Source organism: Lampetra fluviatilis, chromosome 9, assembly GCF_964198595.1.
Source record: "Lampetra fluviatilis chromosome 9, kcLamFluv1.1, whole genome shotgun sequence".
Taxonomy (NCBI): domain Eukaryota; kingdom Metazoa; phylum Chordata; class Hyperoartia; order Petromyzontiformes; family Petromyzontidae; genus Lampetra; species Lampetra fluviatilis.
In genome coordinates, this window is record NC_136283.1 from 11,621,141 (window position 1) to 11,646,959 (window position 25,819).

Genomic DNA, 25,819 nt, shown 5'->3' on the forward strand with positions numbered 1-25,819 from the left:
GCCCCAGCTTTGAGTGTTTTTTTTTGTTCGTGATGAGGATTTTGTCTGTGGCTGTAAAACGGATGTTTGTAGCCAGCTCATGAGACGCAGCATCCATCTCCACAAATCGCTGCGTGTTCTTTTCCTTGGTTTGCTTGTGAACCCAATGGTATTTTTCTCCCAATAAAGATCACTGGTTACTTTAAGTAAACAGTTTTTTGTTTAAGACCCCATACCGTCCCCAACTCGTTGATGAATTCATTTGTTGTTTTACATTTTGATTGCCTTATTGTTGACTTTAAATAATCTTCAGACAGCCTAAGACTCTTTATCAGAAAATTAAAAGCCAGATGCAAGCGTTGCAGACGTCTGCGAGTTAGGGTTCAATGATTAGGACACATTATTATAGTGGGTAACTGGCAGTCTCTCTAATTGCTTGACTGGACAATTTGCTCTTCGTAGAAACCCGTCAGTGTCTCGTTACTTAAATGGGCACTGCCTCAGCGCCTATCTCCGTAAGTGGCCTTGAACCAGTGACGGGAAATTCACATTCTTATGACAGGAATCAGTCCCTTCATCCGGACAACTTGATCTCTCACGTGGCGATACTGTCCAGTAGTTCCTCGGTTAACGTTTTTAATCCGTTCCACCAAAACTGTTGTTAACCGAAATAACTGTTAATCGAATTCTCACTGCATAAGTTGAACAATGGGTAAAAATCACTGAGTCTGCAAAAGAGCTGTTTTCCACTGCCACAAGAGAAAACATTGTAAACGAAGGCGGTCGAGGTCAAAACGCTCATAAATGGGCATCGCTGATTGGCTGGGGACATGGCTCAGCCCACTTACGAGCGCTCGGATTGGCTAAAATTGGCGCCCGCGTGCAGAACGTAAACATTACCATTAATCAAAATGTTAACGTTAGTCGAAACCATTTGGGTCCTATGGGAGGCGAAACGTTAACCGAAAAAAAAACGTTAACCGATGTCATTGTTAACAGAGGGAGTACTCTATTCATTTTATCACCACAATGGGATAATGGCCTAAGTCGATCCTAGACTGAGAGTTGAACTCAACCCTTCCACCTTTTGTTTGCGATCTCTGTCAGTGCAGTGATTTTCAGTCAAAACAAATCTCGAGATATTTCCATCCAAATGCTTTTTTTTCACAACCATGTTAAAATTCTTGACTTTATTTTCTTGTTTTTACTAAAGTAAGCAACTGGAAATGTTTTCCACGCAACACAAAAAGGGGCGTTGACTCCATGGCCCAGCGGTAGCGCATTCTCCGCTCGTTGCAGATGTTCGCGGTTTGAATCCGGCAGGCCGCCCTGGTTAAACTGTGGCCATATCAGCCATAAAATGCACACCGCCTGCCTCACAGTGGACGTTAAAGATCCCGTGATATTCCGGCGCCAGATTTAAAACCAATAAATACTACCCGCAATTTAATTGCTATTTCACAAAACAATTATTGTGCTCCAATGGCACACTGATGCCCACTGTCAGGCCAGTGCTGAGTCTCATTGTGCCACACAGGGACAACTGCCACTTGGGGTCCCCCCATATTTAATGTTTTAAATTCGGCACTTTGAGTAATTTAGGCATTTAACCAATTCCATTGAAATGCAACCAATTACGATCACTATTATTTTTCACCTTAAGTCTTCGGCTTGTTGGCAGACAGATCCAGATGTAATGTTCATATGTAGCCGCTTTACATTGTGTTGGGAAGTCTGCGCCAAGCCCGCACGTGCACCGGGCCTCCTCTCGGAGCCCTCTCTGATACCTAATTGATTTTGTCATTCGACCTTTCCAGTCTGGTGCTGATGAGGGCGTGCAGCCGCCTCCACCAGCACCACATCCATGCACCCCCCCCTCCACTCCCCAGGGGGGGTGCCAGGGAACTCTGCCAAAGTCAAGCGCTGAGAGGCTCCCAGACCCAGATAGGAGTGTTTATTTTTAGGGCAGATAGTCAGAATTGATTCTGGTAGAAGTAAAGTTTAGCAGAAAATCAAAAGATTCTGTGTGGAGATAAGCACCACAACGCAGTGCATGGGGCCTGGGAGCTGGGCTTCGGGCCAAAGGAACAACCCACAGCATGTGTGTCTATTCGGCGCGTGTCCGTGTGGGACCAGTAGTCCGGACGCCCTGTGCCGGGGGTGGCGCGTTGCGTCCAGGAGTGTGATTCTAGAGGAGCGCCTTACTCCCACCCGGCCTCGCGATTGCTTTGTTGAAACGGTATACTGCGCGGCGTTATATCGACTCTTTCACGTGGATGATGGCACGGTGCTGGTATCGCGCTTTTTAACCCGTCTCCACGATGTCTCTTGCGTTCATCTTCTTGGCTCTTTCGGTAAAGTCACGTAGAAGGGAAGTAATAAAATAATAAAAATAAAACATAATAAAATAATTCTCACGACGTTTCGGCCACAACGCAAGCAGCCGTCCTCAGGTGAAGACCATGTCTGTCGGGGAGACGCTGTGAGAATTATTTTATTATGTTTTATTTTTATTATTTTATTACTTCCCTTCTACGTGACTTTACCGAAAGAACCAAGAAAATGAATCCCTGCAGTCACGAAAGCTTTAAATCGAAATTTAGTCTCTTGCGTTTTCACCGTTATGCCTTCCGTGGAGGTTGATGTCCCCATGTTGGTTACGTTGAGGTCGTAACTTGCGAGCTTTTAAGGTTCAATGTGCAAACAGCATGTGTGTTTGATCTTGTTTGGGTTAAGTTGTATTGTAGATGTAATTACTATTTATTTTTCTTGCATGTTGCCAGAAATAAGCGCGTATTGAATTTCACGTTCATCTAGAGAGGTAATGGTGTAGCTCCAAGGAGAGTAGAATGTTACGTCTTGTAAATTACAAGACATTTTAGGTTGCCTGTATTTATTTTCTATTTAGGTAAAGTAGATACAAATATGCCGAAATTCAAAATAAGTGCAAGTCTGTGTGTAGTTTTAATGCCCGGTTATTAAAACCCATGTAGAATTATTATTTCGACAGGATGTTATACGTTACTTACAAAACAATACAACTAATAACATGCAGCCTTCAACCATAAACTACAAAACTTTGCGACCGACAAAGTGCACTTCTATATGTCAATAATTTTGACATCGCCATTTGGCGTCATCATTCTCCAGCATGGATGACATCCTCAACATTTTCTAGTTTACAAATCCCAGCAACATTGTGTGTCCCTCATGCGGAAGCGGGCAACAAGTGAAGCGCATGTGTGTGTGTGCCTTCATAGGTGCACGCTAACAGCACTTGCCCAAACAGTCTTTTCAGGTTATAAGGGGGGGATCTTTGATCGCCTCGGCCTGTCCCAAGGCCTCCCGCCAGCAAGCCTTCGACACTTCACTCGGCCTCAGAGTGCACCTGGCCTGCACGGGCGCCATGTTGATGTCGCCGCCACTTAGTGGCGGCCGTTGTTGTTGTTGCGATGGCTGGTGGCCGTGGCGCTGCTGTTGCTGCTGCTGCGTGATGCCGGCTCCCGGTACGAGCGCTGGCTGGAAGGGGAAAGTCGTGAATGGTGCCTGGTGATCATATGGTGACGTGGTGTTCCTTCCTCCCCCCCCCCTTACTATGTTGCAGCTTTGGCAAGCGGTCAGTGAGCAGCCTCCAGAGAGGGACAGAATGCATCGTGCTGGAGCCCTCCGAAATGATCGTGGTGAGTGTCGTGGGGTCGCCCCTCTCGGTGAACAGTGACGGCGCCCATAGCTGGCAGCATCTCAGACATTCACAACGTCGCTCCTGCAGCACTCGCCCACCTCCACATCGACACACAGTGCTGCTAATCACCCTGACGTGCGATCAAACGCTGTGAATAATGGTGCGAAAGGCTGAGCGTGACATTTTAAAAAAATGTGGCCGTTCTGCAAAAATATGGAATTGTCGGTTATACTCGAGTTTTATATTTGCATGGTGGAACATACGATGACTGAAAAACTGTTTAAACTAACAGTCATTTAGACAACATTCGGCACTTCTCAGAGTATCAAACACGTGTACTGCCGCTTTTCAAAGCATTTTAAACTAAAGCCACGTGAGTTTGCTTGAGGGAAAATGGCAGTGAGCGTGAGCTGCAGGGGGAATATGTTTTATACTGGACGTTCATTTGGACCGGTGTATGTCGTACAAACAAATTACAAAGATTTCACGTATAGTCTTTAAAAGATTGTTGGGGCAAGTGCTGTTTGCAAGGCCGATACGGCACACGAGGGGGTGGGTGGGCTGGCACCATGCCCAGCCGCATTTGTCTCCCAAGTGGCAATGTTTACACAATGCACTAGGTACTCATTTGAGGCTGAGTCGACCTAGCGGAGGCCCAAACCAGATTATCGTCACTGGTGTTGACCGTGAGTGGGAATCGAAATCGGGTCGCCAGGTTCGTAACACAGCTTACTAACCACGACGCTATCCCTCTTCATGTCGTACAGTCCATCCGTATACATGTACACTTGTAGTAAATAATACCCCACATACCCCTACAATAGAACAACCCCGAAGAACCATCAATCACCGCCACAGACAGGCCTGATGTTACTCAGAGCTGTGCCAAACTCTTGAGTGCTGCTGCAAATCCTTGTAGAGCGGTGGTAAAGACCAGCTGCCAGGATAGAGAACTTAACACCTGGCAGCTTGGAACGACGTGCGGCTCAGTTTATCTGCTCCTTTGCCAATATGTTCTTGGAGAAACAACAGATAATGAGTTTAATTAACTGGACAGCAGAGAGACTAAATGTTCCTTGAAATTAAATTAATTAAACCAAAACATCTTCTAAATGTTCTCAACCTCCACCTCAAAGGGAAGAGGTTTTCCCAAGGAACATTCTTTGCCGGCCTCTTTGAACAACGCTGAGCGGTGAGAGAAGCTGGGTCGACAATGGGTGTCTCGAGAATAAGACACAAAACCGCAACAAAAGTTATTACGTGTAATTAGTTTAAACTTTTGACTTTTAAAGGATTTGTCTCTTTAAAAAACCAACTCATCACATGTAAATTTACAACCATTCAACTAGAGACATTCCTAATATTATTGTCAGTCAGGGCCACATAGTGTATAGTCCAGTCTCCACATCGGAGACACTCCCTTTCTCAGGCTTCTCTACTATGCAGGAGGGCAATTGCCCAAAACAGCATCTATAATATATTTCTTTTTTTTTACTTTTACAGGCAGTGTTATTCACGAATGTGCTGCGCATTCGTTATTTCTGCCAACGCAGTTTCACAAAGGAGTGTGCGATGTTTTCTTACCCGAGTTGCCAGATGTTCCGCTCACATTGTGTCTCCATCTTGCGATGTTTTGTTGAGAGGAACATCCGCCAGCTATCGCCGGTTAATGGAGAGATCAATCATGACTCTGACTCCTCTGGCACCAGCAAAAAGTGCATATCACCTGGAGTCTCGTGATCTTCCTCAGCCAAAATTCCCCTCCATTCCATGGTGTGCTTGGTTTGCTCTTGTCAATTCCACCAAGCAGAAATTGCTTTGATGTACAGTAGCCGGGCATGCAGATGGCAAGCTGTAGCATCACAGCATGAGGAGCTCACTTTTGATCACTGTCACACAGACATTTGCCCACTATTATAGGAAATGCTGCAAAATCGGGCGCATGTGCACAAGTCCAGCGCCTGTTGAGAGCCACGTGCAGAGCATCGCCCCGTCACAGGAACAAGACTGTGGGTTCATCTTCTTGGTTCTTTCGGTAAAGTCACGTAGAAGGAAAATAATAAAATAATAAAAATAAAACATAATAAAATAATTCTCACGACGTTTCGGCCACAACGCAAGCAGCCGTCTTCAGGTGGAGAAGACAGAGTCTCAGACTCTCGGACTGTGCCTTCTCGACAGACCTGTTCTCCACCTGAAGACGGCTGCTTGCGTTGTGGCCGAAACGTCATGAGAATTATTTTATTATGTTTTATTATTTTCCTTCTACGTGACTTTACCGAAAGAACCAAGAAGATGAATCCCTGCAGTCACGAAAGAAGCTTTACATCGAAAAGACTGTGGGTGCTCGGTGTCAGTGGATCTGTCCGTAGCATCTTGTTTCCAATTTGCTCGTGGTGGCATCCTGGTTAACGTGGCCACACATATATATATAACCTGGACAAACATTACAGAGACACTTTCTCACGCCTGGCTTTAGATGGAGATTGAATCAATGCAGTGACTGGCACGTAGGATGTAATGTGCCCCATTAGGTGCGGGGACGTATAGGGCCCTTATAAAATCTCATTTTCTGTGGCGATAGCTGTGTTGTTGTTGACATTTTGAAAATGGCTTGTTTTTTTACCTGTAAAATTCCATCTGTTGAAAAGTACAAATGTTGTTTGCAACACACAATGGCAGTTTCTGTCATTTGTAGACAAACTGAGATACATGCGTTGCCATTACAATTCGGCCCCCACATCTGGCAGGTCGTTTGTTTCTGAAAACGCAATCCTTGCGCTTGAAATTTGTGTACGTACGTAAACCGGCGTTTCTGCCGAGGGACCTCCGCTATGGCCACAATTAATTTCATAACAGCCTCCACGCGCCTGTGCTGTCCGCATGCAAGCTAGCCTTACAAATCCATTTAAGTGTGCCCATCATAACCCTAATAAGCTAGATATTTCTCAACTCATCAAAAAATAAATGAAAATTAGAACCAAGTCCATGTTAATCCAACGGAAGCTAAAGGTAATAGAAAAGCAGTGTCACATTTTTACCAACAAAAAATCTTTGACAAACAGAAGCATTGGCCAATACTTCAATCGGGATTATGGCACTTTCAAACGATGTTTTCCCAGTGGCCTTTGTTTGACCAAGTCAAACTTGCACTGTATTTACATCGCTTGACCATACTTTGCGGCACGCACACTGCTGAAATGCACAGTTCGTGTTGCAAAGTTCTGAAAGGTTAACACTGACAGCAGAGCGGGCGCACACAGAGATCACACGGCACTGCAGCCAAGGCGTGCAGGCACGCTGGGGCACGCTGGGGCACGTGGCCCGTTCTCTCGCGCGCTCGCGGTACCAGTCTTTGTGTCGTTGGAGACACTAGGCGATTGATTAATCAAATAGGTACATAGAAAGTAGCTTTGTGATGAAAACGTGCTTTCACGCTGCCCTATTAAGAATGTGCACATTGAGCATTTGCACACTGAATGTATTGACCATTCGCCAGTTAATCCAATCATTGCTTATTTCATGCTCAATTGAAGTCAAGCTGTTACTGCAAACGAAACATAAAGTTGTTTTCATTTTATTATCAGAATGTTTTAATCCGCTAATGTGATGTATATGGAATAACACGCGGGTGTTAATAAGCAAAGGCGGCATATAATGGACGAGAGCGTGTCCACGCAATGTCAACTTTTCAATGCGGGTTTTGTCTCCTTTGAAAATCTCTTACAAAAACATGACCCATCGTAGAAGGGGCCTCCACACAATCGTGAGACCCCCCCATCTGCACGAATACAGTTTGCGGTTTCTTTAAGCGGTATCGCCTCGCACATCTTCTCTGGGTACTCGGGATTCCTCTCGCTCGCAAAAAAAATACTCGGTTGACCAGACGTCCTCATCATGACCCACTTGAGCAAGCCCTGGAGACTTAGCCGAGCCCTTGGTGGGTAAAGTGCCATGATATATAACGGTGTTTTCTGTACATAACGTGGAGTGTTTTTTTATTATTATTATTATTTAAACCAGCTGGGAGCCAGTTGAGGCAACATGTTTGTTTGTCTGTGGATGGTTACTGTTTGTTTAAGTTGTCCCTCCGGGTAGTGCAAGGCTGCTGGTGGCTGCTGCCTGCCATGCGGGCAGCGCGAGGCAGCGCGAGGCAGCGCGGCTGCAGCTGCTGTGTTCATGCTGTGCGTTCACGCTGTGTGTTCACACCCGTGTCGCCTTTACAAACAAACGATCCGAGGCCTTAGACCTAATAAAACACAGCGGGGGTCGCATCTCGGGTCTTCTTCATAGTTTCGGAGAAAATCCTTTCCCATTCGTTCTTCGCGAGCTACTTTTCAAAACTCAGAAGTGCTTGCAACTGCGATTGGATCATTCATGATATAGTTTGTTTTTGGGTTAGATTGCGTAAATATAAATGTGTCGTTAAACCCGCCACCACCCGACGCACACAACGTCCTAATTAGTTATTACTTCAGCACACCAGTGTGTTGGAGAGTAAACCCACAACATCTACAATCTGAGCACGATGTTTAATTATATTGGTCGCGAAAGCCTACGTGTTAAGCTGGATAATTCAGTTAACATACGTTCGGTCGCATCGAAAATGGCAGAGAATTGCAGTTCACCCTGCGATGAGCTTTTGTGGCTGCACACACCGGATTGCATCCCTGACAAAGGACGTCATCTTGGCCATTTTCATCGATGGAGCCGTTTCGCTTTCCTGCCTCAGATCCACTGCGGTTTCACAGTCGTTCTCTGATACCCAAGGACGGCCAACCCAAGCCCCTGCACCAGCCTCGGTGACCTCCACCGGGCACACATCGCTCGCCAATCACAACCTCTTCTTCCTGTTTACATGTGCAGAATTGGTTGTTCCGGCATATATGCATAATTTTCAAGTTATTTAGAGCTGATCCTACTCTGAAATTCCTCGCATTCTCCACATGGACCTAGGCTTAAAGTTCAGTTCTGACCCACACAGTAGCATTGATATTACTCCTGCCTCAAACACCACTCCCTCCACATTAAAGTCGTCCTCTCAAAAAGAGTCCATCAGAAACCCACCCTGCCCACACTTTGCATCTGTCACCCTCCAAACAACCCTCCGTCTGAATCACATTGCCACCTAAATACACAAACGTCCCATCTATTGCCAACACATTCCAGCTTCCTATGGGACACATTCGATTGAATTAGGAGGGCAGATTTCGAGCCGCTGGCCTCCCCTGACCCCATTGAGCAATCGGCTCACTCGCACCCATGATCCCCGTGCCTTGACTTGTGGAACACGGACGCCGCATCAAGGCGCATTGTTTCCACGAGTGAACCGTGCAGTGACGAGCTAACATGTTTGAAAGACGTGGTCTTGCAGTCGATGATTGAGGCTAACACCCTGTGACGTCCTGTATCACTGGACAGTTTGCATTTGGCAATAGAATAGCATTGGGACAGTTTCAGACTCTTGTTTTAATTTTCCAACACTTGCCGTGGCATGATTTGACACTCAATGTGAATTTAAACTTTAAACCTAAAATACTAATTTCTGGACTTGTAGTACTTTTCAAGTAACATTAAGAACAGTCAATTGTGAATCACCGCCGTCGGCACGTGCCGCTAACTTGCTGCCCCTATAGTGTGGGAGGTCTTCCACACATTCCTGTTCCATTACTCAGCCGTGGCTGAACACAAGACAGCTGAGCAGCTGTCAATTCGTTTCCAGCTTCTGTGGCGGAGGAGGATGTGATGGATTAGAATCGTCACCTCGTTTGTACAAAAAAACTCTTTCATCCGTGACCTGTCGGCAACCACCCATCTTTTATATATATTTATATAAAACCAGTCGTGGCTAGCAGGGTATTTCTCTGAGTCACCTAGTTGTCGTATGGGGAGATGTAAGGTGCATGTGACAAATCCCATCCAATCAAACGGCTCTGATCTGCATATATCGCAACATGCGAATGAGTGGAATATTACAGAAAAACTCTTCCGTTTTGGAAAACTAGAGGTACAATAAATTATGTAAATGAAGATGTTTAACAATTTTTGATTAATGAAGTCCAGTTAACGAGGTCCCTCGGAACATGAGATAGATGCACAGAGGAGCAACAACTCTCCGGTAACATTGTTGCGAATATGCTAACCTAGCAGCACTGACAGCACACTGTGAAGTGGGCCCACATGTGCAATAATTAAACCGTAAAGTATTAATTTAGTTTGTGTCAACTTGTCTCAAGTCACATGACAGTTCTGCTTCATTAGCAGCACGAGTCCCTGGGTGGGCACACGGAGTGCGTGTCGCTGCTGCCTCGCACCTCAAACTCGGAGCTCTTGGCATATTTTCACTCTTTGATCCCCCTTTTTGTTGTCACTTGAATGGGCCCTGGGCCGTGCACTTTGTGCTCCCTGCATGAGTCACCACTGTGGCCCACGTCTGCCGCCACCTTGCTGTGCACTTGGAGCATGCCTCTTTGCGCCAAGCTGGTTCTCTAATGGGAACTTGGTTCTCTTAATGATTCTCGAGTCATCTTCTTATCCTTCTGTGAAAACAGGAGGCTTTGTGCACTCAGCCACTTTGGCACTCGACGAACGCCCGACCTAGAACAGAACATCACCACAGCCATCTCTCAGAGATCTGGTGGCGTCGTGTTGAACTTTTTGTGCAGGATAATGTGCGTAGCTTTGATGATAGACCTCGAGAAATATGTCGAGGTTTGCTCTGTGGAAGAGGTGGCAACCCTTATCTCTCAGGTGCAGGCCAGACTGAACTAGTCTCCTGTCTGCCCTGCCCAATCTGAATCTGTCTTTTCCCTTCTGCCTCTGTGGGGATGTTACAGGTAATGTGTACAATGCAATGACATGTAAGCTGTGCCAAACAATTTTGCTCAACGCCTCTGTGCGACACTGCCCACCCCTGGGCCATATTCGTAACTAGCCCTTCAAGGATGCTCCCGGCGATTCCTCATAAACCTAGATGAGTGCACCCATGTCAAGAGCAAATATCGTCATGTCCGTTACGGTCTCTGGGTATTTTGGGACAACCTCACAACGATGCCTTGCGTGCGGTGTGCGGGCCACGTGTACGTGAGAGCCTTACCTTGATGAATTCCCTCCCTCTTTTATAGTCCATACACACGGAGTGCTGACCTCAGTATCTTCATGTGGCAGAGGTGTGCGCTCATTAATGCTTTGACTGTCAATTGCAATTCTGTGAGTTAAACTCTCGGTTTAGACTTGAGTCGGCACATGATCCGTCTAAGGGTAATAACATTATTGCCTCAACAAATACAGTGTGCAGCAGGCAACAATCAACAATGCGCAAGTGATTGATCTATTCAAATGTATTCTTACCCTCACGATAAGTCCATGACTTTGTGCTGACGGGTGTCGTTTATTTAAAATGTGTGCATCTGATACGCTCGCTGAGAGAGCGAACCTATCTGTACACACAAATGAGTCTGAACAAATGCGGAAGGATGGTAACGGAACGGTGAATCCATAACAAAAAAATTAGAGTCGCGATTTTTTTATTAAATCACAGCGCCCCCCCCCCCCCCCCGAATCATGACAATTCGCGGAACCGTTGTCCCGCACCGTGAATGCGGAAAGCGGCTACTACCGCGGCGACTTTGCGTGTCATAAATAACGGTGTTGTGACGAGCACAGGATAGGATGCGTGACGTTAAGGAGATGGCCTTTCCCCTGCAAAAAAAACCAGGTGATTTTTCCTTTCCCCCGCCGAGAACAAAGTGCTCCTTATTAAGAGAAATAATTTCAACACAACTCGTGTAACGACATGTATAGTTACGTATATACAGTCGGAGGACAGATTCTGCAGATGATTGCTATGAAGCTATCTCTGCCTCCTGAGAATACAATTGCACACGTTAATTAGTACTTGATGTACCCATGATCAGGTTCTTGGTACTTAACGTACCTATGAACAGGTAATTAATACTTGACGTACCTATGAACGGGAAACTTACTTTAGATGGTGCCTTTGTTTTAGCTCGGAGAAGTTTTCATGATGCTTACTGAGCACGGGCTGTTCTGGCAAAGAGAAAATATCGTGCTGAAATATTTGCACTTCTTGAGTGTTAAATAACGTTCACTACAGGCACTGCGTTGTATAGTGAATCCACAACTGGAGCCGTGGCTGTTTTGCCAGGCTCTCTGTGCTACGATCAACGTTGCTGACGTTTGTCGTGGTTTTTTTGCTCTCGTCATTGTCTAGTGGCCCGTGTCACTCTTGCGAATGAGGACTCCTGAGTTCTCACTTGGGTACACAAACCAGGCGACCTGAAACACGAGCACATCTCTCGCGCACGGTAACGGCGATGCGTTGTTGTCTCGCGGGGTCCCACCCGCTCTCACGAGAGGCTGCCGTCTACCTCTATCTCTTTGATGAGTTCCCTCCATAAAGACCCTCACCCCCCCCCCCAACCCACAAGCACTCAATACACAATAAATGAACCACAGCACCTTGCTGATCTCGTGTCAAGGAGCACAAACCATGATCATGCGAACTTCGGTCATCTTCACAGCATCGGCAGTTGGCTGACCATCGAACAAAGACGGTCGCTGCATCGCGCCCTTTCAGGTGTGCTGATGCGGCTGTCTGGAACACTCTTCCTTCTGCTATTAGGAAGCCACTGGAGCTATGCATTTTTAAATCTTATAGATTAAAAACGAATTTCTTTCGAACTGCTTTTTGTGTTTAGTTCGTTGTCCTTCCTCTGTGCCTCCGATTAGCACGATTGGCTACGTACAGTGCGAAGGAAGTTCTGATGATCGGAGTTCTGATGCTTGGTGGTGAGATGTTAAATAACTCGCTTGGTATGTAGGAAGGTCGTGGGTTTGATCCTGACCCTGCATGTTCTCCCCGTGGTCGTCTGGATTTCTATCCGGGTCCTCTGGGTTTTCTCTCCACATTTATAAACATGCGTTTAAATTACTTGGCTGATATCAATTTCCACATGATAAGGCACAAAGTTGAGCTACTATTTGTGGCCAGGTCGCTTCTGAAAAAGAGCTATATACCTCAGTGGGCCTTGCCTGCTAAAATTAAAAAATAGTTTCCTTTGATCGCCATTTTATAAAGTCACGGAGGTCATGGAAGTCAGAAATGTTGAAATTGAATGAACTGTAACCTGATTTTGGATACCCCACTGCAACAACCCATGAAAACCAACATGGTAAGGTATGGTCAAATAACCACCATGACCGACACAGTGTAAGGAGGCCCTCATGTAGCGGTGGATTGACACGTTTAATTTTTTTGAATTCTTATTATAAATCCAAGTGAGACTGTTGTTTATTTATATTCATAGGCGTAACACTGCACTGTTAATCCCCAAAGATTCAAATTAAATGTAAAGCAGCAGTAAAGGCACCTTGGTTCTGTGCAGATAAAATAAACACGGCTGTTTATCATTCACGGACGCCCACCACTGGGTCTCTGCAGGTGGCTAATATGCTCCGTGCTATTACCACCTGGAAATTTGCGTAGGAGTACCATCTCTGATGATCGTGCGAGAGCCGGGAGCGCGTGCGCTTTGCAGCAATGTCACCGGGCCGGCGGTCGTGCTGCTGCTGCGTCATCGGCGTCCGGAGCAAGGTGGCGCTTTTTCTTAAAGGATGCCCTGAGAGTGGTGGCGCTCTGCTGCCCGTGCGCTCCTTGAAGGCTGGGGCTCGCGCGTACCCCACTGTGGATTGTGCACCTCCTCCAAATGCCTCGTGCTGAATAAATAAGACCTTGATAATAGCAGCAGCGCCTGGTGATGGGAGGCATTAATGTTTGCCATTCTAATACGCAACGAAGCCAGAGAGCAAAATCGACCATGCAAGGAAGTCATACTTGAGCCCTTTGTAGTTGTCTTGTGGAATCAAAAATGTCCAGGCAGCAATTGGTTTAAGAGGCAAACTCCGGATTGCTTCCAATTTTGAGGCCAATGTGCCCAAATGAGTTTTTTAATTCACTTTTTTTAACTTTATTTTTTTTAATGTAACATGTTCCTTCTCACAATTGGCTCATCTACTGTGGTGTGTCTCAAGACGCACTGCTTGGGCCAATTTTTCAATCCAGCTTCTCCTTTTGCAAAATCATGTTACGCTTGAACATCAACGAACATTTTTACGCCGATGAATACCAACGGTGCATATCCATAGACCCTGCCCGCTCCCTATTCGCATCGACTCTGCCGTGGTGTCGTGAGGTTGTCTGCTGGGTTGAGTTAATCTCCTTTTAGATAAACCTTCCAATCTGTGGCAACACGGCGTCAAAAGATTCTACCCCTCATTCTGTTCTCCTGCAGCCCTTGCGCTCGAGACTACGTACCCAGAGTGTTCGCGTTATCTCTGATCCCGAGCCGGAATTTTCTTCTATTTCTTACCTTGGCAAAATCTATTCCCATTTGTGTCACTCTCTGCAGTCGCAGTGTCTTCACACATAGTAGTAGTAATACTAATAACAAAAAATATGCACAGCCCTTTGCCGGGGATCAAACTCAAGTGGCTGAACTTGAGGTGCGATGTGCTCACCACTGTGCCACCAACTCCCAACCTGCCTTAACTGTTATTGCCTGAAATTCTCATTTCAACATTCATATCTCTGAAATACAATTTGAATTTCATAAAGCACTTGGACAACTGCATATTCCTCTTTTGTCACGAGAAATGTATTACTTTCAGCCTCCAGATGATCCAGATTGCCAGCGCTTTACGTTTTTTTATATATCGCGTTTGACGTGAATTGAAACTCTGACAATTGATTATTTCACCCCTCGGTGTCATGGGCCTGTTGATTTGTGATTGACGAGCTGTGCATGGCTTTACAAGATGAAGGGGCTGCTCCCCAGAGTCCAGATTCTCAAGGTCACCACCTAAAATCACACGGGGTTTTTGAACCAGAACCGCTTTGCATTCACAATGCAGCCTGCGGGTAGAGCGTTTGATGATGTCCATCATGAATGCTTAATCTTGTTTGTGAACATAGCATTCCACGTAGTGCTGTAATATTGACTTTAATTTACAGCTAAATTCCGTTGTGCGCTATTAATATCGAGATCGTTGCAGTCTAAACGAAACAATATTTTATTTTACCAGGTGACGACCCACTAAGCTATGTATATATATAGCGTCCTGGCCACAAATGATAGCTCAACGACGTAGCTTATGTGAAAATACATAGCAGACAAATACTCTAAATGCATGTTTCTCAATGTGGAGGGGGGGGGGGGGGGAACGGAGAAAAATCCACCCGACCGCTGGGAGAACATGCAAACTCCAAATATACAGGTGTCATGGTTGGGATCGAACCCATGACCTCCTGTACACCAGGCAAGGGAGTTAACATCTCGCCACCGCGGCACCCCAGGCAGCAGCGGTTGACATGGCCCGGTTGCAGGCTTGTTCACCAGCCTTGCACTGCATACTGCCTATCTATTGTCGGCATTCAATGGTTAGCACGCACGTGTACTTACGGTGCACAATGACCAGAGGCACTGGCGTAGCAGGCTTTGTATCCTGTGGATAGACGACAAGCAGAGTCAGACTCCGCGCGTCGTATTCCCCACATTTGCGGGCGGTGACTCTTATCCTCAAACTCGCCACTGATATTCGGAGCAATCTACCCCGCGGATAACAATCCGCTTGCAGATAACTCTTAACAGCCTGCACTCTCACGGCCGGCACTTGGCATTCTAGCTTTGACATTCTCTAAATTGCACGTATATGTTTGATTCCTTATTCACTAAGAGAGCCTGCAAAGTGCACTGATCCATGCTGTGCGTGAGACACGCTTGCATGCAGTGTTGCAAGCACCATTGACCTCCGGCCGAACATTCATTTTGTGCCCCGCCCTCTCCCTTGACGGAAAAGGTTGCGTTCGTGACAGCACAGCAACATGAGCACATCTTTGGGTTCCCCAGGGGGGCGGGAGAAATCCACACAGTGTTTGCAAGTATATCTATACTAATATGCAAAGGATATTCAATGTACACGGTATTACTTGTTTGTATCTCATGGAATGTCCAGTGGTTGCGCCCCTCCGACCGCCTTTGTGCACCAAGCAGTGCACGTGGGTACAGCGCAGGTGGTCGATTGGCAGAGGTCACGTGCGGTGGGGTAAAGTGTGGGTACGCCCACCTCTTCCAACACGTCCAGGCAACGTGGAAGAGTGGACCGAATGCCATTTGAGTTCGCTCTACTGGAGGCCCTTCTGTAAGCAGTGGTGTGAGCGTGGAATTGCAGGGCTGCTCCCTTTATCTCGCGGAATCTATCCACTCTCACGTACACTTGAGTTTGCAGTAATTCTGTCTCACTCTCATTCAGATTAATCAATTGGCTCTTGCGACTATCACACGGGTGTGTACGATCTGCTTAGTGCACAGTTAAATATTCCTGATTTTTAAGGTATGTGTGCTGCCCAGACTGCGGTTGCTTGCACACTGCCAAACGCGTCGGCATGTCTGACACGTCGCAACGCTATGTCTACGACGATAGCCACGGGAGGGTTGAGCGTTTTGCTGTGGAGCTGTCTGTTCACAAGACGCGGTCCGGCGGATGACCTGACACATGGAGAAGTAGTGCAGTTGACAGTCAGCAGCTGTACCAATTAACCCCTAACCCAACCTCTGCCTTCAGTGGCCCAGGGTTAACATTGAACAGCGCTGATGAACTGCAGTTCTCCTTTACTGCTTAGGTCTCCCTGCAAGCAAGGTCTTATTATGCCAGAGATGTATGTCATTCTTAATGATATTACCATTACATGTATGGATTTATCTATATCATGTGTTGGACATATTTATACGGAGCTTAAAAACCTAAACCGTGACGGTTGGAGTCGTTGAAGACCAGCCTTTGAGGCCTTTGTGTACGTACGTTGCATACGCTTGCTAATTTGATTTGTCAGGTCAATCTCGCAAATGAGACTATCTTGGTCTCGTGCGTTCTCACAAGGTTGGACAAAATAAGCTCAAAACTCGATCGTACTGCATGCACAGAGAGATCATAATTATCGGCATACGCAAGCGAAAAAGGTTGAGTGGTACTTGCGCAGACGGTAATAATGATTGTCACCGGTCATGGCTATCGTCAGACTTCATTTCTCCGTCACCATGAAGTGCGGCCTGTTCCCCGGGGTGCACCGCAATCCCTTTTGACTCAAGGGCTCTCATTAATATTCTCCACGCGGCCAGAGACGTGCGTGCGTGCGCGCATGGTGCCTGTCGCCGTGAGACGCCGGCCACCGGCTTTCTCGCGTGAGCTGCCTCACCACTGGCCGCCTCTTTCCCGGCGCGTGAGCGGCAAGCAGCGGGGCGGGAAGCTCCACGTGGGCCTTCGGATCTAGCCTCTGCATCTGGGACCCATTGGTGGGTTTTTCCACGTTTATTAAGGTGGCGTTTGTTTATTAAAATTCTTCTTCGTTGACATCTTCCAGTCGGCTTTGGATAATATAGTAAATACACATGTGCACATGTCAAGTTTCATATGCAGCACAGGGAGTTAGATTTGATTTCCTTGATTTAAACCGGGTGAGATGCTGTTGAGGTCAAGGGTCTTCCCCAAGGGAGACCTGGGTGGAATAGAATGCGTGAAGAACCGGGTGGTGAGCGCTTGTGTCGCGGTTAGCGCGCTGCGCTATGAACCCGGCGACATTAGTTCAATTCCCGCTCACAACCAACACCAGTGACGAATATCTAAACCGGTCCTGGGCCTCCTTTGGGTAGACTCAGCCGCAAATTAATACCTGGTGTGGTGTGTGGTGCTGGCCGCCCACCCCCTCGTGTGCTGTTCCAGCCTTCATAGTTGCTCGCTCAGAGCTCTTGCCCCAAGAGTCTATTAAGACTATATGGGGGATCTTTGTCTTTGAATATTGCAAAAGTTAAACTGTTAAAACAAACTAAACATTTCCCCAACAACAGGAATATGAATAATAAATGCACCTTTGCGTTGTAATTACAGGAGAATCCCTCTCATCCGTCATTGTATAATCACGTTTTCTATTTTCCGAGGGAGCTCTGGCCTCTGTGAAAGCTCCTTTTATCTGTGTCCCTTTTCTTCCTCTTGTCTACAATTATAGCAGGAAATTATCATTTCGTTTGTCGTTTTGAGGAAGGGCTTCCCAGCGTCTGCACTTGTTTTACGCTCTGGATCCTGGTGTCAAAGCCCACTCGGTTATCTGGCTTGACCACCTGAATGTGACATTGCAGTATTATGAAATTGTAGTTGTTGCTCTCATCTACATCAGCCATATTACGAAAGAATGAGATTAAATCCTTGGAAATTCCATGCAGCATATGAGTTGGATCTCTTAAAGGAAGACAAGAACATCTGCAGATTTTTTTCTGCAGATATGTGCGTAGGCTTTGTGTAGGTGACTCTCCAACACAATTGTAAAGTTTCCTTCATGAGAATGAAGACTTGAAGCAGTGTGCTCTTGCGACATCACTGCAGTAACATTGTCTTGCCAAGCAGGGAAAACCAAACTCTGTGACTCTAAAGTGTATTTCTGTCATTACAAAATGTCCACACTGACATTATGGAGTCCAGGACACACGGCACAGAAACATACATAGGACCTGCTCGTTTTGCGGCTTCCTTTAACAGTTCTTCAGAATCTGGCTAATGGGACATTGTCTGCTGGCGATTACAATCAGCGGGTTATGGGCGGTGTCAAGAGAGAGGGCTACGGTGCAATGCGGTGTTTAATTTGCTACTCTGCTCTCGGGGAGGTAACCGATAGAATTGCACTTTCGATTGCGTTGCAGAGCATCGCGTCTCGTGCCATGCCTCCCGCTGTCACCAATCACATCACTTGATACGAATTAAATCTCAAACATTTGAGCACAAAATATAAGAAATGCCAACGCAATATAAAACGCGCACACTCGAAAAACAACACAACCCATTGCTCAACCGCAGTCAAATTATACACTCTAATTGGAATAATTTTTACAGATTTTAATGACAGGCTGTCAGTAATCTGATTACAGTAATCCATTATACCCCAACACTGGGTGTGATAATGTGCACCCTTGGTTGCTCTTGGAACCTTTGACAGCCTGTAACATCGTAAGGCTTGAGCTGCCTGCGTCGGTCCCTGTCGGATGTGTCTGCACGCTCGTCAGCCCTGGGAGTTCCCGCTCGTTTGTCTGGTTGGACGGCAGTGCGCACCGTGTGCTCGCGCCGTTGCTGGGAGCGATCTAGCTGGGAGCGCAAGGGCCAAGGATACGTTTTCATCGGTCACAATGCAAGGGTGCACAGAGAACACGCTCGTTATGGTTCGTGGAAATGTTAACGCCCTCCTTGGGGTTTTTCCAACGCTTGGCGCGCACATGATTGCACACGATTTAGTAATGTACTTTGTCTTCCCCAAAAGCCTCGTACTTTATAATTTATGTAAAGCCTACATTTTGTTATGATTGTGGCTTTATTTGCTTTTTTGACTCTATTGTAGCAAAATTTGTATTTTTTTATCAATTAGCAATAATACTATTGGTTGTTTTTATACATACGGACTTTGGATTGGCTTAAAACGCATACAGTTAAGACAAAGTCTGTCTCCGTGCACAAACGAGCATTGTATGATGCTCATTCATGGGGCGGTCCTGAGGCAATGATGGAATTCTACATTCAATCCGTCAGGCAACTGCTGTGAGCATGCATTACGTGGCGGTGGTATTCTCAACTGGGCAGTTTTTGAGGATGCGAGTGAATCCCCAACTGTGATTGAAACGCACGGCTCGCGATCGTAAGCCCAGCGCTCAGCCACAATGCGGCCCAAGGTGAATTTTTAAACGAGGTTGATTAAATCGCAGCGTGGAAGCTAGGCTCGCAAATGAGCATTTAAAGAAGGACAGTCCGCTTAATGAAGAAGGTGGTCACCTTTAAGGCACATTGTGCAAATAATCATGAGCATTGTGGAGAATATAGCAACAACATTTATAAGCGAACAATGTTTCCTCCATAGTACAGATTTCTTTGGGTTAGATCGCGTAAATATATAAATGTGTCGTTAAACTCGCCACCACCTGACACGGCCAACTAATAAAGTTTGTCATGTAAACAGAACATGCCAATTCGTGACTAATACAGCACACCGGTGTGTTGGAGAGCAAAGCCACAACATTTACATGTTCTGTTTACATATTGTTCTCGAAAGCCTACATGTTAATAGTCTCCTTCCTATATTCTCTTTCCAGATTAAAAAAAAATTACACATCCCAACGGCCACCCGGCCTTCTGGAGTAAATTGTTTTGGCAGCATTGGATAAATGCAACCAAACTCTGGACCGGTTTCAACATTTAGTGTTTCATCCGCAGTTAGGTTTGCTAAAACCAACGCTGATGACCCACACCTAACAGAGAGGGTTTGCCAGTTCACCAGCATTGGTTCAAGCAAGCCTGACTCTGCTGATGAGAGTCCTCGCCAACAAAACTGCATCACCCGCTTACTCCAAGGCCTGCACATCCACCTGTCCTGAATACATTTCTGGGATTTCTACTGTACCAACCCCATTCACGGTGTTGGTAAATACATCTTCAAGCACAGCATTCAACAGTGTAGGATACACAGTACAGCTTTGTTTTACGGCTATTAGAATGTAGCCTATGAATCTTGTAATAAAACAGAGGCTCCCGTTATGGACCGATTTGCCATGTTACCGTTTGTCAGTTGAGAGTAAACTGGCTCTGCTGCAGCGCATGAGCATCCTAGGTTTCATTTGTGTCCAGTGCTTGTGGATACATCAAGTGTGCAGTGCGTTGGCGTGGCATGTCGTGCATAGTTTGTAAGCGACACGCACACGGTGGTGTGGAAAGGTGTGGTGTGGAAATTTCTTGGTGGGCTCCGGAAAGTTTGTGGGCGGTTGTTGGTGGGGGAAAGCCAGCCGTCTCGCGTAGCACATGGACCGTGTACCTCCGGTTAGCACGGTTGGATAGGTACGGCACGAAAAAAGTTTAACATGCAACGTACGCTGCGTGTGTCACATTCTCAAGTGGAAAGCAGAGGCCAGAAAAAATCACAAATTTGGTAAAAAATCACGGGTTACAGGGCACACCATCTCTGAGGATTTTAGCCATGGTGAAGGAGTCGACAATGCGATGCCAAGCCTTATCCAAACGCTCAATGACCTCACATAATCCTTGCGTGCTTGGATTCAGAGTGGTGGATCGTATTTTATGCAAAAAAGAAGAGTTTCATTTTGTTATAAATATAGCTGTAACGAGTATTACAGTTATATCGTTTATTTTGTACCGAGTGTTTTCACTGTAAATTTTTTTTTTTTGCTTCTTTAAAAACACTTTGAAACGGGTATTATTATTACACAGAAAGTGTTTGACCTCTGGGAGTGAACAAATATAAGACTCATATGATATAAGACGCCTTCCCGGTTATTGATATTCTGGCTAAATGTGAAAACTATGGAACCCCCGGTGTGTTGTTCTGACTCGGGAGTTAATGTTCGTAGCGTAAGCCAAATCTCAGCAGAGGCGCGCATAAAACTCACATTTGGAGCACCAATCAATTTGTCCTCCCCTTTACAAGAACGCTGGCGCACGGCGCCGCTTACAGCATCAGCGGGGCTCCGCGTCGCCATTTACTGCTGCGGCGGTGAACGGCGAAGCAGACGCGGTCAACAATTCTCAGCGTGCTGGCCTCGTGCACGCGTTTCGTCATTCACTGGCCACGCTCGTGGCTAGCTTTGGTCGCCAACGCGCCTGGATTAATTTTACCGATCGTGCGGTAAATGTACGTTTGATTCGTCAGTAGAATCAAGCGCCGAAATGCCATTCTCACTTTCATGCAGATGGCGAAGCTTCGTTAGAGATCTAGGGAAGAAACCTACTTTGAAATCGTAGTCGGAAGCGCTCTCATGGCAACATTACTTTGGCCTCACTCGTCCTATACTTCAATCTATAAGTATCCTCATTTATGGTTAGCTTGCGCTCAACACATGTCGGTAAAAAAAATATCTTGATGGAATCTCCAGCACAGTTGGTGCTATGTTGCCCATGGTACCAACATGTTAGAGTCTCGGCACATTCGCGTCTTGATACATTTCCGTTAGAATGTGAACAGTGGGAAGAGTAGGTTTTAAATTCCCTGCACACAGGCTCTCCTACCGCTGCAGGCAGTGGCTCCTGTGAAGGGCACACATCAGGCCGTGCTGGCCACATGTGTTTTGAGATGATATAGCGGTACCCACACTTTACCCCACCATCCCTGTCAATGCACGTTACAACTGGGATGGACTGAAGCCACTGGTGAAGGTTTTAGTCTCTTGAACTTGGCAGTTCTTGTGAGGTTTGTGTATGATCGCTTCAACAGAAAGAAGGCTGTCATTAATTCGGATACATTTTAGATGCCTACCCAAATCCTTTCTGCAACTGTGCCTTAGTAGAATTAAAATTTCCTGAGTTCAGGCAGGGACAGTAGCAGTGCATACCTTTCATCCACCATCTTGGAGTCTTGAATCAACAATTCTAGATATCGGCACGATATTGCAAAGTGATAAGATACCTGTAGAAGAGCATTGGAATAGATGTATCATTTGTTTGTGTGGAGGTTGATGTCATTTGGTTGGGTTTTCTCCAAACACTTTATTTTACATCGACTTGTGAAAAATGCCAAAAATCTGGAAAATATAGCCCAGGCCAGAACCATTGTCATGGAGAGCATCTAACACTCGTTCAACCTTTCATGATAAATTAAAATATGTATGTGAATGTATACATGAGAATTGTGGCCACATTTCACGTGTGTGTGTGTGTATGTGGTCTGCATTGGTGACTTTGTTCACAACCGGAACGCACGTCACTGTGCGCGTCACTTTGCGCAAGATCCTCATTTTTGCTGCGCGATTGTCACTCTGCGTCCTCCAGCTCTCCCCGCGTGCCCGCGGGGCACTTTGTGCCAACCCACGTGGCTGTCGCATGCCCACACCTGGGGCGCTCATCACACGTTCTCTGTCCCCGTGCGTGCGTGCGCACGCGTGCAGGTGGACTATGTGGATGAGAGCGAGGACGGCCTTCAACGCCCCGACGCGCTGCGCCAGTCGCGCCGTCGCTTCCGCCGCATTAACCAGCGAGGAGAGCGACAGACCATCATTGAGACCATGGACAACCTGCAGGCCAACTTCCTTCGCGGCTACCACACGGTGCGTCCCACACGTGGGCCCGCGGCTGCACGGCGGAGCTTTGCGTCGCCTAGCACCGCAACTCGGGCGTCACCGCGCACAGCAGCACGTCGAGCCAAATAGGCATAGAGCCTTTCTCTTTTTTCATACTTCGATTTTTTTTAACAATAGCCCAGTACAAAGCACGTGCGACAGGGGGAAGGGGTACAGATATTCCACAGACGACAAGCCCGAAGCCAGGTGCCCACGGGGGCAGGGGAGAGGGAGGGTGATTGGCGGGATGTAGAGCCGTTCTCTTAAGCTGTGTGCCTACGGGGCGCTTCACGGAGCCGCAATATGTACACATTGCTATGTTCAGCCACATTTCCCAGCATAGAGCCACACTGAACCAGCGTTCCGCACTCAGCTGGGTGTCTATGCAGGTGGGATTGCAAGGGGGAAAAAATAATTATGTACAGACAAGAAAATGATTTAGCGTCACCGTCCAGTGACAAACGTAGGAAAGTATGCCTCATATGCCATCGTTTGGAATGCAGCTGAAACCGGAGCTATGAACGTACACTTATATCGTCGATACTCATAAGCCTTCACGGGAACACATTTACAATGTTGTGCAGTTACCATCAACAGTAATCTTTAAACCATTCTGCTTCTCAACGTCGTCAAACTCCGTGCGTCAACTGCGTATATTGTTCCCTGCAGGTTACGTGATAGCTGGCAGATGCCCTTGCCTCCACAGTTTCTCCCCCATGCCGAGCAAAGAGTGCATTCTCCACTTTTAGGCCTTGTTATGAAAGTGGCAAATTACCTGAGCACTGTTCAGCAAACGGTGAGCATTTGTGGCAAGAACCCAGCGTGTTTTGCGCAAGAGCCATCTGGAAACTACTCTGGTAGTGAGCCGTCCGTTTCTATTAACTATCTTGGTGGGTTTGATAATGGCAAAATAGGTGGGATATACCGCTGTGTGTGTGTGTGTGAGGGATGTTTTGCTCCACAGGTGTATTTCTGGAAAATGTTAGATCGATGCTTGCGCTCTTAAACGTTGCATTCAAGTTATCCAATTACAATAAAAAATAATTTGGTGCTGCTGCTGCTGCTGCTGCCTTGATAGTTGTGCGCAAGCGCAAACAACAGAAAACTCAACGCGTTGGTCAACGACGTCAGCGATCGTGACGGATGTGTTGAGTTTTCAATTGAAGTACAAATGTTTTTTTTAATAAAGTGGAGAATAAAGAGCTGAAGCCACTGACGGTCGTCGCGCCATGTGCTTGGTGGCGTCACCGCATGGCAGTGGGGGTCACACACCCCAACTTCGCCCCACTCCCTTCCTGATGATGTAACCCAGGTCGCCCGTGCAAAAAGAGGCGATGCTGTTGCATGCGTATCGGTGTTTATTCCATCTCCTTGTTACATCGAGGGTACAGCAACATCTTGCCACGGTGGTGAGATGTTAACTATCTCACCTGGTATGCAGGAGGTCCTGGGTTTGATCACGACCCTTGACGCCTGCTGTATATTTGGAGTTTGAATGTTCTCCCCGTGGTCACGTGGATTTTTGTCCGGGTCCACGTAATAAGCCACTTTGTTGAGCTATCATTTGTGCCCAGGTCGCTTCTGAAAAAGCGCTGTATAGCTCAGCGGGCCTTCGCTGCTAAAATAAAAAAAAATGTTTGAGTTTTTAGTCGTGGAAGCCGTGACATTATTGGTGGTAGAGTTGCGTCCAGGCGCTGCAGGAATGTGAACGTGCCGTTAAGAGAGGTCACCCCGTCCCCTCTCCCCCCACACCGGCCCTGCCCTCCTTTGGTGCAGGGTCCCCCGCTCCTCTCAGCAGCGATGTGCACGCCATCTCCCATTGTGGGACATTGATGAAATGAAGGGCACCCCGATCCAATTCGTTGATAGATAAGCCATGAAAGAGAGTAGTCGTAGTTGGATTAGCGAAGGTTTGAATTGACCCCTTGTAATATGTCGGTTATTATTTTTATTGGAGGTAGGACGAGCCGCATCCTTCCGTCATCGTCATCAACAGCCATGATATATCTACTTCCACATGAAGGCCTTCCTCTGTCATTACCATCCCTCATGGTCTTGCGCTTCCAGAACCATCTCGCAATTGGCATTGGTTGAAAACACAGCTGCTCTGAGACGGCACTGCGTGTGATTACAGAATTTTAGCTTCCAAAAGTGGCCCAACCTGTTCCCACTCTCCTCTTTACGTCAGCGTTTTGATACAGGGCCTCTTATGGCACGTTACACACACACACACACCGTGTTGTGTTTCCAGTTGTGTCCCTTCAACAGTTACTCTGTTATGGGATGATGATGATGACATCATTCCTTCTCCAGAATTGTGTTTTTTTTACTTTAAATGTGGAAGAGGTGCTTAAAGTGTGAGAAAAAAAGCGCCTATGCATTTTCACGTGGCTGTGAGTGCAAACCCGTAGAACGTGTTTTCTGTGTACATTATTGAGGCTCTCATTCGGATATCACCGCATTTCCACACAATGTTCAAGTATTGCGGTGTTGTCTACACCTGCACTTATTTTAACCGACAATCCCAACGCCGTACGTGCCTCACTCATCTACTTAACCCTACCCCCTCCCACCGTCATGTCCATCCCTGTCTTGTCCCAACTGCTTTGCGTGGCTGAGCAGCCGCTGAGTGGCTTGTTTGACTTGTCGTCTATCCCCCGTCCCAGATGTGCACATGCATGTTGATTCTCTGTTCGCCTTCAAACTGAGAATAGCAGCAATCCCGCTGGAGATGAATAATGCATATTTCAAAGAAATGCAGATTACATTGCCTTAAGCTTTTGCTGCATGCTAGATTTCAGAAGGAAGTAATTTGATTCATCGGAACCTCCTCGGAGCATTTCCACGCGCAGCAACTACGGTGCGAGAGCGACGTCCCTGCAGCGGTGCCTCAATATCTTCAGTGCTCTTCGGCACAGGCCTACAACATCAAGCAGCCAGCAACACATTTCACTGTTAAGATTGCTATAGGTCAGCGTTAAGCACA

At 46.7% G+C, this 25,819-nt stretch overlaps 1 protein-coding gene across 8 annotated transcripts in view; it reads left to right on the forward strand.

Annotated features, from left to right (window-relative positions):
* The window catches only part of LOC144934194 (rap guanine nucleotide exchange factor 2-like), a 231,928-nt gene that overhangs the window by 157,675 nt on the left and 48,434 nt on the right, over positions 1-25,819 (forward strand). For all 8 annotated transcript variants that reach the window (XM_078859767.1, XM_078859765.1, XM_078859770.1 and 5 more), the window contains 2 exons: positions 3,584-3,659; positions 22,663-22,821. In XM_078859767.1, coding sequence (XP_078715893.1) covers positions 3,584-3,659; positions 22,663-22,821 — 235 coding nt within the window. The remainder of the gene's footprint in view (positions 1-3,583; positions 3,660-22,662; positions 22,822-25,819) is intronic.